The sequence below is a fragment of the Cyanidioschyzon merolae genome, chromosome 19, assembly GCF_000091205.1.
Source record: "Cyanidioschyzon merolae strain 10D DNA, chromosome 19, complete genome".
Classification (NCBI taxonomy): Eukaryota; Rhodophyta; class Bangiophyceae; order Cyanidiales; family Cyanidiaceae; genus Cyanidioschyzon; species Cyanidioschyzon merolae.
In genome coordinates this window covers 1,146,309-1,160,519 of record NC_010145.1, presented here as the reverse complement: position 1 = coordinate 1,160,519, position 14,211 = coordinate 1,146,309, and the positions used below count along the sequence as shown (strand labels likewise).

The 14,211-nt window shown below is 54.2% G+C and overlaps 4 protein-coding genes across 4 annotated transcripts, besides 2 other annotated features; 2 read left to right on the top strand and 2 right to left on the bottom strand.

Moving 5' to 3' along the window:
* Window positions 1-354: 354 nt before the first annotated feature.
* Window positions 355-1,524, bottom strand: CYME_CMS463C (similar to serine/threonine protein kinase; the record flags this gene model as incomplete). Its single annotated transcript, XM_005538992.1, has 1 exon — window positions 355-1,524. One exon carries the CDS (start codon window positions 1,522-1,524, stop codon window positions 355-357), a length of 1,170 nt encoding a protein of 389 aa, XP_005539049.1.
* A 2,084-nt stretch (window positions 1,525-3,608) lies between these two features.
* CYME_CMS462C (fusion protein of dihydrofolate reductase and thymidylate synthase) lies at window positions 3,609-5,216 on the top strand (the record flags this gene model as incomplete). The annotated part of the gene is made up of 1 exon (XM_005538991.1): window positions 3,609-5,216. The coding sequence occupies one exon, from the start codon at window positions 3,609-3,611 to the stop codon at window positions 5,214-5,216; it is 1,608 nt and encodes a 535-aa protein (XP_005539048.1).
* Window positions 4,223-5,785: a sequence feature (possible transcribed region).
* A 1,357-nt stretch (window positions 5,786-7,142) lies between these two features.
* Window positions 7,143-8,993, top strand: CYME_CMS460C (similar to endo-beta-N-acetylglucosaminidase; the record flags this gene model as incomplete). The annotated part of the gene is made up of 1 exon (XM_005538990.1): window positions 7,143-8,993. The coding sequence occupies one exon, from the start codon at window positions 7,143-7,145 to the stop codon at window positions 8,991-8,993; it is 1,851 nt and encodes a 616-aa protein (XP_005539047.1).
* A 1,730-nt stretch (window positions 8,994-10,723) lies between these two features.
* Window positions 10,724-13,072, bottom strand: CYME_CMS459C (similar to RNA export mediator; the record flags this gene model as incomplete). The annotated part of the gene is made up of 1 exon (XM_005538989.1): window positions 10,724-13,072. One exon carries the CDS (start codon window positions 13,070-13,072, stop codon window positions 10,724-10,726), a length of 2,349 nt encoding a protein of 782 aa, XP_005539046.1.
* Window positions 12,953-13,764: a sequence feature (possible transcribed region).
* Window positions 13,765-14,211: the final 447 nt, after the last annotated feature.

The following is a 14,211-nucleotide window of genomic DNA, read 5'->3' as shown; positions in this document are numbered from 1 at the left end:
ATGCCCAGACAGAGAACATGCGAGGCGAATTCCGGCTGACATAGATCCATCGCCGGATCCAGCTGTGTATTCATTATTATGAGCGAACAAGCGACACCCACACGATACAACGTTTTTTTGGTGATGTGTTCTGCAGCGCTCATTGCCGTGCTACATCCTGACGACGACGGACACACTGCACTGCATCCGAACCGCCCCACATGAATACCGACACGCTGCCTCATGCCGCTCGCTGCGTCTGTGCCAGCGCGATACACGCACAAAGATACCTAGAACGTGTATCGGGTTCATGTTCGGTATTCTGGGTTGATGCCCCGACTTTGCAGGCGCATTGGCAGTGACCCGCCAATGACGCTAGGCAGTGATCGCACCGTGGATCTTCGCCAGCGTCACCAGCGCTGCCTCAGGCGACAAACGATCCGATGGCGATTCCCGCAGCATCTGGCGAACGAATTCGAATAAACGTCCATCATCTGCTTTCAGTACAACCAATCCAGTCACAAACTTGTCCGGTATGAAGGAAGCGGTACCGTTGAAAACTCGAGACGCATACAGTGCCAAGTCCGATTGGTGTCTGATTCGGAATTCCTCCACAAACGCTCGGAAAGAAGCGATTTTGCGCAGACCTGGAACAGCAATACGCAAGAGGCTCAATGCACACGAGTACACATCGAATTGGTAAGGGAAACGCGGATCAAGAAAGCGCTCCGGGGGAACAAAGTCCGGGTCTGCGGGTCCCCAGCGTGCATTGTACCCGATTGCCGCACCGTACCGTGGCGTACTGATGAACGCTGCCGAGCCCAGGTCTAGGACGCGAAGACAACGGCGCTGTTCATCGATCATCCAGTTGAGGGGTTTCATATCTCGATGAACCATACCAAGTCGGGTGAATGATACGAGCGTTTCGAGGACCTCTGAAGCAACTCGCAGCACCAGATGTCGCAAGATATGGACGCCATCTTCGGAGCTATCTGTGGCATTGATGTTGAGCGCTTGCGAGAGTGCCAGCGCAAATGCGATGTCATCCGTCTCGCTGTTGAAATAGGTTTCCAGTGTCGAACCGGGAATGCGTTCAAAGAATAACCATTCGGTGCCAGCGTGCTCACCGAATCCGAGGTAGCGGGCGACGTGATCGGCGAGTGCTGCGTCTGTATTGGATTCGATGGTAGCTCGAACTTGGTCATTTGCGTACCGTTCGATTGCTGTGTAGTAGAGCGCATCGTCCAGTTGTACACCTTGGAGACGCTCTTTGGCCACGGTTTTGGCTGCGACTTCAAGTCCCTCCTCTGGGGCGACGACTTTCTTTGCCTCATAGACAGTCCCGAACGAACCAGATCCGAGTACTCGCGTTCGATCGATCACAAAGTCCAACGGTGAGACCTTATAGCGGGGCGGCGGAACCAGCGAGTAGTCGCGTTGCAGGAGCCTCAGGTCTCGCAGCGGCTGCGGCACCACTGCTGATACCCGTCTGATCCGCCATCCGGGGCACCAGCTCGTACCCCAGCTTGTCGAGGCGAACGCCATAAATGCAGGGGCCTGTGTTATTTTCCAGAGGGAAACACCTGCCGAATCGAGCGTAGAGACTGCGGGCACCTGCCGGGAGGACGCAAACGCAACGCCTGCCGTCTTGCCCTAACCACGTTGCATGTCATGGCGCTCTGGCGGTGCGCGTGCTAGTGGCAGTGCTGTCATCTGTTCGTATCAGCGGAGTATGGAAGGTATGCAGTTTGTTGGCACGGACTGGTATGTATGTATGTATGAGAGTTGGTGCGCGTGCTAGAGGCAATGCTGTCATCTGTTCGTATCAGCGGAGTATGGAAGGTATGCAGTTTGTTGGCACGGACTGGTATGTATGTATGTATGTATTAGAGTTGGTGCGCGTGCTAGTGGCAATGCTGTCATCTGTTCGTATCAGCGGAGTATGGAAGGTATGCAGTTTGTTGGCACGGTCTGGTATGTATGTATGAGAGTCGGTGCGCGTGCTAGTGGCAATGCTGTCATCTGTTCGTATCAGCGGAGTATGGAAGGTATGCAGTTTGTTGGCACGGTCTGGTATGTATGTATGTATTAGAGTTGGTGCGCGTGCTAGAGGCAATGCTGTCATCTGTTCGTATCAGCGGAGTATGAAAGGTATGCAGTTTGTTGGCACGGACTGGTATATTCAAGTTAGGGTTGACTTCTGACTTGTATGAGGATTAGCGTCAGGGGCTTTTTCTGCAACTGCTTGCTCTTTCGCAACGGTATCTTTGGCATTCAAGACGCTGGACACTTGTTTCCCTGTAGTGCTGTTATCAGCGTTCAAACGATCGTGGTAGTAGCAGCGTTCTCGTCTCGAAGCTGGAGTTTTCAGCTGGTATCAAAGTATTTCACGCACAGTCGACAGTTGTGATCTACGCTTTGCATGCTTCTTTCATCTTGTTTTAAGAAATAGCCTCGGTGTACCTTTCATAGCAATGACGCTTGACAGCGGAAGGGCGTTCGCTGATGTCCACCACATTTCATTCTTCGAAAGCCGCCCTGTGGTACATGAACGCTTGCGTTATAGCTCAGCAAAGGCCCGTGTTAGGCACTCAGGGCTCGACTGGGTGATCTCCACTGATTCCGCGCCCACTGCTGTACGATATGGACGCGGATTTTTTCCGGACGATCCCATTTATGAGTATACTGGCCGCGGCTGAAGTAAGCGGTCGCTCTCCGAATCGATCAAGGATTTGTAGAATACAAAGTTGTCCACGATAAAACACAAAAGTAAGGAAACTCTAGGATGGAGAACTTGTGAATAAATGACTACTCCTTAAAGTTCCTATCGTGTACGGCGTTGACGCCCTCCACACTCGAATCGATCACGACAATGACTCGAGTCCGAGTCCAAGACGCCTCTCCATCCATCCCAGAGAGACGGCGCCCTGCTGACAAATACTCCCTGAGCGGTATAAGACTGCTGTCGAATGCCGTTGCATTGATAACCGCAAAAAATGAAGGGTATCTCTTTCAAACGGCATCTATTAGTTGACCTAAGATATTCAGTCAACCTCCGGCATGATCTTGTGCATATTCCGTCAATACTGGACGGCAGTGTGTCCCTCGGTCAATCCAGGGACGCGAATAACTGCGCATTCGAGTTACTTTGAAACGTATCGATCAAAAATTTTGAGAACGTATACTATGAACATGCTGTACGGATGCAGAAAAACAACGTTCCGCACCTCTGTTTCGGATCATAATATCGGTTCATTTACGAACGCTTGTTCTAGTGCATCGACAAGCATCCCGATCACGATGACATCATGAATTCCAGATGAACAGCGCGGAATGCGCCGCTTGAAACCCCCAACACCATATCATCACACGACGAATCAAATGGTTCACCCTGTTTCCCGCAATTTTAGCGCCAAGACTCTAAAAGTTCGGTAAAATCTCTAGACAGGAGCTGGTCACTCAGTTCAGCGTTGCGTTCCTGATGTTGCCGCTGGAGGCATTCCACCAGGCGAACGCATGCCGCGGCCGCTGGCGATCGCAAGCGCGGGAAACGGCTGCGCTACACTTCTACGCATGAGGATTATCTCTGCACCAAAGCAGCTCTATTTTGTGTCAAAGCAGCTGAATATATGGTGTCCGACGAGATTCCTAACGTTCAGTTGCCACTACGTATCGTAGTTGCTGTACAAGCTGCTGATTGGGGTATAGGATACAACGGTCAGCTGCCTTGGCCGCACATTGCAGAAGACCTCGCCCACTTCAAGCGCGTTACCACGAGAAACTGTCGCAGCAGTGAAGACGAATCCGCTGTCGTCGGTGGCAAACCAGCGGTCATCATGGGGCGTCACACCTGGCTGTCGATACCACCAGAGCGTCGACCGCTGTCCGGTCGCTTGAACATTGTGCTTACCCGACAGAAACCGATCGTCAACGAGGCGAGCGACGCTTTCGCGGGCGCCTACCTAGCCAACAGTCTGAACGAGGCGTGCAGCTTGGCAGCACTGCATGGTGCGCGGGTCGCGTATGTCATCGGCGGGGCTAGTGTCTTTCGAGAGACCCTCGCGCACCCGGCCTGTGATCGCATCTACTTGACGCGCATTCGACGACTGGATCCGCAGCGTGCGCCCTATCCCTGTGACGTCTTCATGCCAGCCATACCTTCAGATGAGTACGTAGAAGATGGGCCTAGTAATAAGCACTGCGTGTCGGTATGTGTTGATGAACGCGCTGAACAACTTGAAGTGGAGTTTTTGGTCTATCGAAGACAGGAGCGGATACCCATGTCGCACAGCCCTGAACGTGAGCGGGTCGCATCGGATGCGAAACCGTCATCGAATACAAAAACTATCGAACGGCCAGTGCTTGAGTGTAACCACGAAGAGCAGCAGTACCTCGACCTGGTTCGCTCAGTCATCGGACACGGGTATCGCAAGGCAGATCGCACCGGCGTTGGTACGCTCTCGCTTTTCGGAGCCATGATGCGATTCTCTTTGCGAAATCAGTGCATACCCTTGTTGACAACCAAGCGGGTTTTTTGGAGAGGTGTTGTCGAGGAGTTGCTGTGGTTTCTCCGCGGCAGCACCGATGCTACGGAATTATCGGCTAGAGGAGTCCACATTTGGGACGGGAACGCTTCCCGAGCGTTCTTGGACGCTCGAGGGCTCTCGCACCGTGCAGAGGGCGATCTTGGTCCCGTATACGGCTTCCAATGGCGCCATTTCGGGGCGAAGTACGTGGACTGCAAGACGGACTATCGTAATCAGGGCGTTGACCAGATTCGCCAGATCGTGGAGACGCTGAAGACAAACCCAGACGACCGCCGCATGCTCTTGTGTGCGTGGAATCCTCTCGCACTCCCCGAGATGGCTTTACCGCCGTGCCACGTGCTCGCTCAGTTCTACGTTGCAAATGGGGAACTCTCTTGTTTACTATATCAACGCTCTTGTGACCTCGGCCTGGGCGTCCCGTTTAACATTGCAAGTTATTCGCTACTGACTATGATGCTTGCACATGTCACTGATTTGCGCCCCGGTGAGTTGGTGCATACCATGGGCGACGTACACGTCTACCTTAACCATGTTGATGCGCTCAAGGTGCAGCTAGGTCGGCAACCAAGACCATTTCCACATATCCGTTTCCGCCGGCCAGTTCGAGATATAGACGACTTTTGCACTGATGACATCGAATTGATTGGCTACTATCCGCATCAAACGCTCCGAATGGATATGGCTGTGTAGTGCCAATCGGTGACAACGTGTCGACGCTGACCCCGAACGAAAGTGGTATCCAGGGGGCCCTCTCGAGGCCGGGCTCGCAGAATGACGAGCGCTTGAACCCGATGCAACTCGTTTCCTCTTTTCCCTCTGCCCAGTCGAGAGTGGTGATGCATGGAGCCGCTACGCACCGGTTGCAGTTCACTGGCGAGTTCTTGAGCACGACACGTAGCCGAGCGAAGCCCTTGGTCGAGGTATCTGCTTGGTTCTGGTGCGGGCTTGGTATATGCAAGTAGCAAACGCGTTATGATGCTGTCTATATTCAGGTGCGAATAAACACGGCCTCTAGTGCGTAGCACTTGGAATTGTGACCCATTTCCGAGACCTCAAGCTTCTTGCAGGCTCTACTTGCCGTGAGCAAAGACGCTTGCAGTCGGGCGCTGGGAGAACAACAGCTGTGTGGCAGCGATTCCAGGAAAGGGTACGAGGGGCACCCAGGGCACATGCTGCAGACGTCACGCTTGACGCAGGGGAGCACAACTGCTGAGCTACAGCGTGCAACGACGGGTCTCCGTCAAGCTTGCGAGTTGCTTACTAGAACGGGAAGTCTCCTGCCGACAACTCGACTAAAGATTTTAATTCTATGTTGGCTCAGCTCGCGTACCCGGCTCCCTGTCGCCAGTGTAAAGAGAAGCTACCATGAGCTACGGAACTTGTGCTATGCTGCATTTCGAGCTACTCATAGCTGCCTCAGCAACCAAGTCGAATCTCGTTCCAAAGTCCAGCGTACCCTGGCAGCGCGCAAGGACTATTGAAAGCAAGCAAGAAGCCTAACGACAAGTAAGAATATCTCATAGCACTTTGGAATCCGACCTACACTGTACAGCTCATGATCCAACGTCGAACGGCAAGTAAGAATATCTCATTGCACTTTGGAATCCGACCTACACTGTACAGCTCATGATCCAACGTCGAACGACAAGTACGAATATCTCATAGCACTTTGGAATCCGACCTACACTGTACAGCTCATGATCCAACGTCGAACGACAAGTAAGAATATCTCATAGCACTTTGGAATCCGACCTACACTGTACAGCTCATGATCCAACGTCGAACGACAAGTAAGAATATCTCATAGCACTTTGGAATCCGACCTACACTGTACAGCTCATGATCCAACGTCGAACGACAAGTAAGAATATCTCATAGCACTTTGGAATCCTACCTACACTGTACAGCTCATGATCCAACGTCTAACGACAAGTGACAATATCTCATTGCACTTTGGAATCCGACCTACACTGTACAGCTCATGATCCAACGTCGAACGACAAGTAAGAATATCTCATAGCACTTTGGAATCCGACCTACACTGTACAGCTCATGATCCAACGTCGAACGACAAGTAAGAATATCTCATAGCACTTTGGAATCCGACCTACACTGTACAGCCCATGATCCAACGTCGAACGACAAGTAAGAATATCTCATAGCACTTTGGAATCCTACCTACACTGTACAGCTCATGATCCAACGTCTAACGACAAGTGACAATATCTCATTGCACTTTGGAATCCGACCTACACTGTACAGCTCATGATCCAACGTCGAACGACAAGTAAGAATATCTCATTGCACTTTGGAATCCGACCTACACTGTACAGCTCATGATCCAACGTCGAACGACAAGTACGAATATCTCATTGCACTTTGGAATCCGACCTACACTGTACAGCCCATGATCCAACGTCGAACGACAAATAAGAATATCTCATAGCACTTTGGAATCCTACCTACACTGTACAGCTCATGATCCAACGTCTAACGACAAGTAAGAATATCTCATACCACTTTGGAATCCTACCTACACTGTACAGCTCATGATCCTGTACAGTGTTGTGGTGCTCCGCGTTCGCATCGTACACAGCCGATATTGGCGCTCATGGGATGGGGGAGACGCCCTCAACCACCTCTGGAGCGGGTTCATGGTACTTTTCCTCGCTTAAAGAGCTCTTACACTGGGATGAATCATCTAGTGCTTTACATTTAGATCAAAAAAGTCGAGTTCCGTTCCAAGAGCCGTCGACAACGCGCCACCAACGCGTACTGCTCTGCCACGACGCTCCGCAACCGTACAGCGTCGCAGAGTGCTATGGCACGAGGTCACGAACCGAGGCGGAGCTCGCGTACCACTTTCGAGAGTGGTCTTTCATCGACGATTTCGTCTACTTCACGCACCATGGAGTGTCGATGCCGCCTCCGGCTTGGGTCGAGGCCGCTCATCGGCACCATGTGCGCTGCTTTGGGAGCTGCGTCCTCGAACACGCTGCCGGGGGTGCCCTGCTGGAGCAGCTACTCCATCTGCGCACGATCTTCTTCCTCGCGTATCGATTGGCTCGTCTAGCTGAACTATTTAGCTTTGACGGCTGGTTGGTGAACTTTGAAGTGGAAATTCGCGACGATGCCAAGGTTTCGCCAAGCTCGCGCAACCAGAGCACTCCTCTGTCGCCTGCAATACAGCGCGTGTTGATCTTTGTCTCGACGCTGCGTGAGCAGTTGCAGAAACGAGTGGGTACTCATGCAGCGGTCATCTGGTATGATGCCCTGACGGTGGATGGTGAACTCGCCCATCAGTCCAGGCTGAATGCGAGAAACGAGGCATTTTTCCAGGTCGCCTCCGCCATGTACCTGGATTACCGCTGGGAAACAGGTCAAAGGCTGCTCGAGTCGGTAGCGCGAGCCTCGCAGCTGAATCGACCAGCGAAGGATATTTATGTAGGCATTGATGTGTACGGGCGGGGAAAGATGCCCGGTGGCGGTGGATTCCGCACCTTTGAAGCGTTCGACGTAGCCTGGTCGACCGGAGCGAGCGTAGCGCTGTTTGCACCGGCGTGGACGATGCAGGTGGCCGCCCCGCGACTCTATCATCCAGAGACTCGTGATGAACGCAGTGCGCAGTTGTTCTGGCTCTACCAACGCCACCTGGACCAGCAATGGACGCACTGGAATGCAGCGATCTGGGCATGGAAGCGTTTCCAGCACCTGTGTCCGCCGCGAGTGCTTGTCACCGACGCGTCCTTGGCTGTCGAGACCAGTTTCTGGCCTGGATGGAGTCGTCGACACGGGTCGTTCGACCTGCGTCGGGCGCAACTACAACCAAGTTTCCTGCGCGAGTGGATAGCGTCCTGTACTCGTCCGTGTGATGCTGAGCGCGTCCTCCTCTACTGGATGGAGTCCGCTACCGACAGCGATTGCGGTTGGTTTCGAGTCGAGTTTCCAGGGGTGCTCGGTCCGGGGCGACTCGAAGCACTGGTCGTGCTTCGCTTTCTGTGTGTAGCGCTGTCGATGCCTCTGCGCGTTCGGTACCTGGTCCGAAGCGAAACCGGACGGGATTTGCAGCGTTGTGCGCTGGGCCTTGTCACCGATAAGGGACGTTTGTGGACGCTCGGTTGCCGTGACTGTGCCCCGACGACCACCGGAAAGCGCATACCGCTGCTCATGAATGAGCGCGATACGACCAGTGCCACATTCTACGAGGCTGTATGCTGTGAGCCGTCTGCAATCAAAGGCATCGCTACGGAGCAGGGCATCAGTGAGGAGCGCGAATATCAAGTGAAGAGCGCAGACGCTGCGGAGCTCGTGCAGGAGGTGCTGATCATCTTGGGGGATCTAGCCGCGCTGACGGAAAAGCTGCCAACTGGTGACCAGACAACCGGTGTCGCTCTGGCACTTGCGAACCACCAGAGCAAAGCGGATATCCTCTGGCTCGCTCTAGACCGAAACGACAGCACACCATAAAGCATTCCGAGCGCAGCAGAAGAACGCACCAGCAAATTCCTGAACAGCGCCTGCTGCGATTGCCTCTCCTGGACGCATCGTTATACGTCGTAGCATCGCCGGCATCACCGGTATCACCAGCAAGCCAACGGACAAGGCGGCGCGTACTATGCTGCCTCGCAAGCGCTTCCCAACGATGCTGGCACAGAATGCCACCTATGTATCCGTTGCCATCCGTCCCTGAACTGCCACCGAGCCGCGGCGATACCGAGGCGAGCACTCAGGCGCCCCGCACGTATCCTCGATAGTGCACAATATGCATCACCGAGGTATTCAGATCCACGATCCGATAACCGCTCAGAGCGTAAGCCTTATGAATCTGAACCTGACGCATCTTGTCCGGTTGAAGCAGCAATTTTCGACGACCCGGCGGGCCAAGACAGCGTTCGGGAGGCGGTCGATGAACGCGGGTGCCACCAGCGTCTTCCTGGGACCAGGGATGCCAACCGTGCTTCGGTGGCAAGCAGACAGGCCTCGGTTGCGCCTTGCGTGGCTCATGTCCAATGCCGGCCTTGTGATAGAGCCAGGAGCCCAGGGTGAATCCTGCTGTGGCCGTTGCCAGCAGTTGTGGTTGCTGTTCACGAAGCCAATCGGTTAAAGCAACACTAGTCTCGGACTCGATGTGAATCTCCTCGTCGAGATCCAGAAATAGCGTCCAAGTGGCAACCGTCGCCTCGCGCAGCCAACAATCGTATACAGTCAGGTACTGTCCAAAGTAGTGCATGGGGAGAGGGTCCGGTAACTCCAGCAGCTCCAGCTGCGGCAGCGAGCGACGATGAGCACGATAACCCTCGACTAGTGCCGCCAGAAGAGTCGGACGCCATCGAGCAGGCAAGTACATCCGCACAAAGCTCACCCCATGTCTGCGTCGCATCCGTTGCAACCACTCGAGGACCCGTGCGGGGTCAGCGTTGTTCTGAAGTACGGGCACACAGGCGCTGAGAAAGTGCTGCGGAGGCGGCGGTGCTGGTAAAGCTACCGCCACCGCCACCGCCTCGGTCTCCGCCAGCTCTAACCAGACTTCACGAGCGTGTGCGGGCACTCGCGAACTTGCCGAAAAGAACCAGACAAAACTCGTCAGTGGCTTGTCGTGATGGTCTGACTCCCAGGTTTCGTGGACGAAGCGACACGCGTAGGCAGCAGAGGCACTTCGTGGTATCACGACTCGAAGGCGACAGGCAGGCGGCGGCACTCGTGGTGCTGCTATTGGGACAACACCACCGACTAGAAGGGTTTCGCGATCACCTAACAGACGTCCAAAAGAGACCGAACGATTGGCACCGACTGGCTGCAACCTCAGCGGGTGCAGCTGGAAGAAAGCCGGTGACCGGACTGGGGTGTGCGGTCCACCGCTGTACCACCACCATAGCCACCAGAGAAGCACAAGCGCGAAGAACAGCACCAAGAGGCCACTGGGTGCTCGAGGGTTCTGCAACAATCTGCGAAAGCGGACGACTGAGGTCAAGTAACGGCGTACGAGGGCAGTCATGGATCCTGTTCAAGCAAAAACTAGTAACCCGACACCGTCAAGGGGTGTCCGGTTCGGTAACACCTGCCGCCACCGCCAGCACTGCGCAACCGCACCTGAAGACAGCGGTCGGAAAACGGTGTACTCCTCGTTCACTAAAGACTTACCCGATAATACACTACATCGGCTGCCTGTCCGACCACACAATACCTAAACCGGTTACTTAGGTGTTTTGCGAGTCCCGCATAGGCAGGATATGCCCTGGACATGGCTGCGGTCCACTGCGCAGCGCCTCCTCTATCCAGTGTTTCAGGCGAGCTGTCGGACCCGGTGGTGCGTCTTTGGGCAGTCGTGGGAGCACTTCTGCCTCCACAAGACGTAGCAGTTTCCGGAACTGGTTGCCGTACTGTTGGCTCAGCGCATATCCAGCGACTTCGAACACGTTGCCTAGAAGCAGGCATGTCATGCGCCGCGGTTTAGCGTTCACAACGCGGGCGCTCCAAGTCCAAAGCATGCCAGTGCCGTACGGGTTCGGGTGCATATTCGGTAAAGCGGTCTGTAGCATAGCTGCAAAGAGCGAGAGGTATCCGCCCATGCGCTCGTAGTAGCTCTCGAAGGACTCGTTAGGTTTGCTGTAGCCCAGCCGAACCAGGTACGCTTCCAGCGACTCTCCAGGTCGACGTCGATACCAGTGCGGGATCGTGTACGGACACAATTGATAAAAGGTGCCCAGCACCACTGGTTTCAGACGTGGATGTTGCTGGGTCAAGAGCACGAGCACCGCACCCAGGGCAAAACTGGACGGCAGGGAGACAACCACCTGCTCCGCGCCTTCACGAACGATTCGTCGAACAACCTGCAACTGTAACCAAGCGTCCAGCAAGGAGACGGATTCTGATGACTCGACCGCAGTCTCAGTCGTGAGTGACTCGTGCAGCAGCGCCGCGAGGACACTGGACTTGTGCAGGACCGAGGGTAACGATAGCCCAATCTGGTTGACTGCCAAGTTAATGCGTTTTCGCAACTGGAAACGCAGAGACTGTGACGCTGGATCTTGCTGGAACTTGTCCGCCAGGTTGCAGATTTGCGTATAGTGATCCAACACCTGTTGCACATCTGCGGGAAGCGCTGTTTCCGGAGAGGCACGGGATACCTGCGTCGTCGGCGCGTCGCTCGCTGCAGTGCCGTCGATAGCCGATGTTGCACGGGTTGAAGCGTCCACGGATGCATCTCTTCTCGTGTCTGGTGCGAGTGTGCTTGCAGGAGTCGGTGTCAGCAGCGATGTATGTGGTCTTGGTGACGGTGACGGTGACGGTGACGCGTCCTTCGACGTGACTCCAGCTCGACTAGTCTGAATCGGTTTCGTTTCCGGTTTGGAGTATGCCCGGGTGTGGGCATTGGTGTGCGGCTCCCGTTCGAGTGTCAAGGCTGACGCATCCGGACTCGAAACGCTACCACTTACCGGGAGAGAAGATGGAAGTTTTGCGCCTTGTGCATACCTAGATGAGGCGCTTTCAGTGGCACCAGAATGTGCGCTAGCGCTCCCAGTAAGTTTCATCGTTGTTGCTGTTGTTGTTTTTGTTATTGCTGGTGCTTGCGGATCGCCACATGGAGAATGTATTGCATCCAGCGAGGGAAAGGTTTCCCCTGGTACAGAGGCGCCTCGCACTCCAGAGGGCGACTTTGTGACATGTCCCGCGGAACCTAAAGTAGCTGCTGCCGCTGCTGCTCCTGCTGTGGTTGAAACGGCCCGCACTTCACATAGTCGCTGTTGGAGACGATCCAGGGCTTGCTCCGATGCAGCAAGTCGCTCACATTCGAGTTTCTCGAGAACGCGGGCAAGTGAGACGCACTCCTTTGTCCATGGGCATGCGTTGCTGGGCGTGTTCCACCTCCACCACCCGTCCATGATGAGGCCATCTACCTGACTCTGGGACGTTCCAATGCTGGTCTTGTTAGCAGTAAGTGCCACCCAGAGCCATTGCTCTATAAACGCACAGGTTCGTGCCTCAACATCGCCAAACGAGGACTCGGGTACTGGCTTCGCATGTACTCTGGATCGCCCTGAGCCATTCTCTCTCGTCCTTTTCGATATCGAAGGTGTCAAGCTCTTTTGTTGAGCCTGAATGAGTACGATTTCTGGCTTTGCTGCTTGGTCTGCAGAACCTGGAGCGCTTCCCGACGCGAACGTTTTCGGAGCTAAACGTTGACCTGTTGTCCACCTGTCGCCGCCACTTTCCAGAGCTGTCGAAACCGACACCACGCCCGTACTTTGCACGTTCTCAAAAAAGTCTGTCGTAGGCGTTAAACGCACCAGCGCCTCGTTCAATGGTCGTAGGGGCTCTTGCTGAGGCGCTCGCTTCTCGTTGCTCGCAAACTGGGGTGCGTCTGGCGCAGCACTTGCGCCGCTCCGCGGAGGTGTCTTTCCTGTGCCTGCGTTGCGGGTGCTCTCAAGATACTCGACCAGGCCCTCTGTACGATGGTCTTGCAGGGAAGCCGCTGCGCCCCAGGAAGCCTCCCATTGTGCAGCCGCCATCCGACGAAGTTGTTCCGTTCGGCTACGAACGACCATGGCGCTTGACGAGTCCCGCCTCACGTGCCTCTACTAGTTTGATCAGGGAACGAGCAAGTGGATCATGGAGAGCAATGAAGCCAGGCCAAAGTGTTGTAGTGCTACCTGTCTTTCCGCAAACGCACGACTTGGGCCTTTGCAACTGGAACCGCCAAACGCGACGCTCTTTCGAGAACACCACCGGGGTAACGTGCACCGAACTTGGTTCTGTACCGCGCAGCAACGCACAACAACCGCAGCAGATCAGTTTAAGAACACTTGCTTTCTCGTGGTCAAGATTATTTGCAGGGTTGCGTGATACCACGTGAGAGAGCCTGCTTCAAGAGCTGTGGATATTCGCGAATCATCGCTATGTAGCGTGGAACGTGATCCAAGCCATGAACTAGCGCAATGGATAGGTCTTTTTTGGATAGCATCCGCAAATGCATCAAGAGTACGGGTTATTATGAGGTAGACCTGTGAATCTAGAGCGCTGCTCTCAAAAGATGCGGGATACAGGTTAACCAGCAACTTTTTTGACTTTTGGATCGATGAATCGAACATGATTCTATCGAGGGTGCGGAATGCCACATGTGCTACGGGTATGCACATCGGCTCGTCTTGGGAAACTCTCTAGATCCGTATCAGCATAGCGTGGAACGAAGCTATGAACACGGGCATGTACGCTAAAGTTCGGGTCTTTTCAGACCCATACCAGCACAGAGTGGAACGAAGCTATGAACACGGGCATGTACGCTAAAGTTCGGGTCTTTTCAGACCCATATCAGCATAGCGTGGAACGAAGCTATGAACACGTGCATATGCGCTAATGTTCGGGTCTCTTTCGACCCGAGTCATGAACGCCAGCGTTCGCGAGCATGCTTTTTTTGGAACTGCTTCCTATTCCTCACACTTACTCGCGGCCTTTAAGACGCTTGGCGCTAATGTCGATCCAGCACCGTTCACAAGCTGTGAACGGTGTGCATGGCAGCATTCAAGGCTCGATTTCGCAGTTGCTGGCTGTTGTCCATGCATTTCGTGTTCAACAGGAGGTTGGGATCTACGCATCTCCTGCAATTTTCAGCATCATCTTCTTATGCAATTTTGGTGCGCTATTCATAGCGTTGGCACGTAGCTGTGGTCAGGTGTTTCCAAGTGTC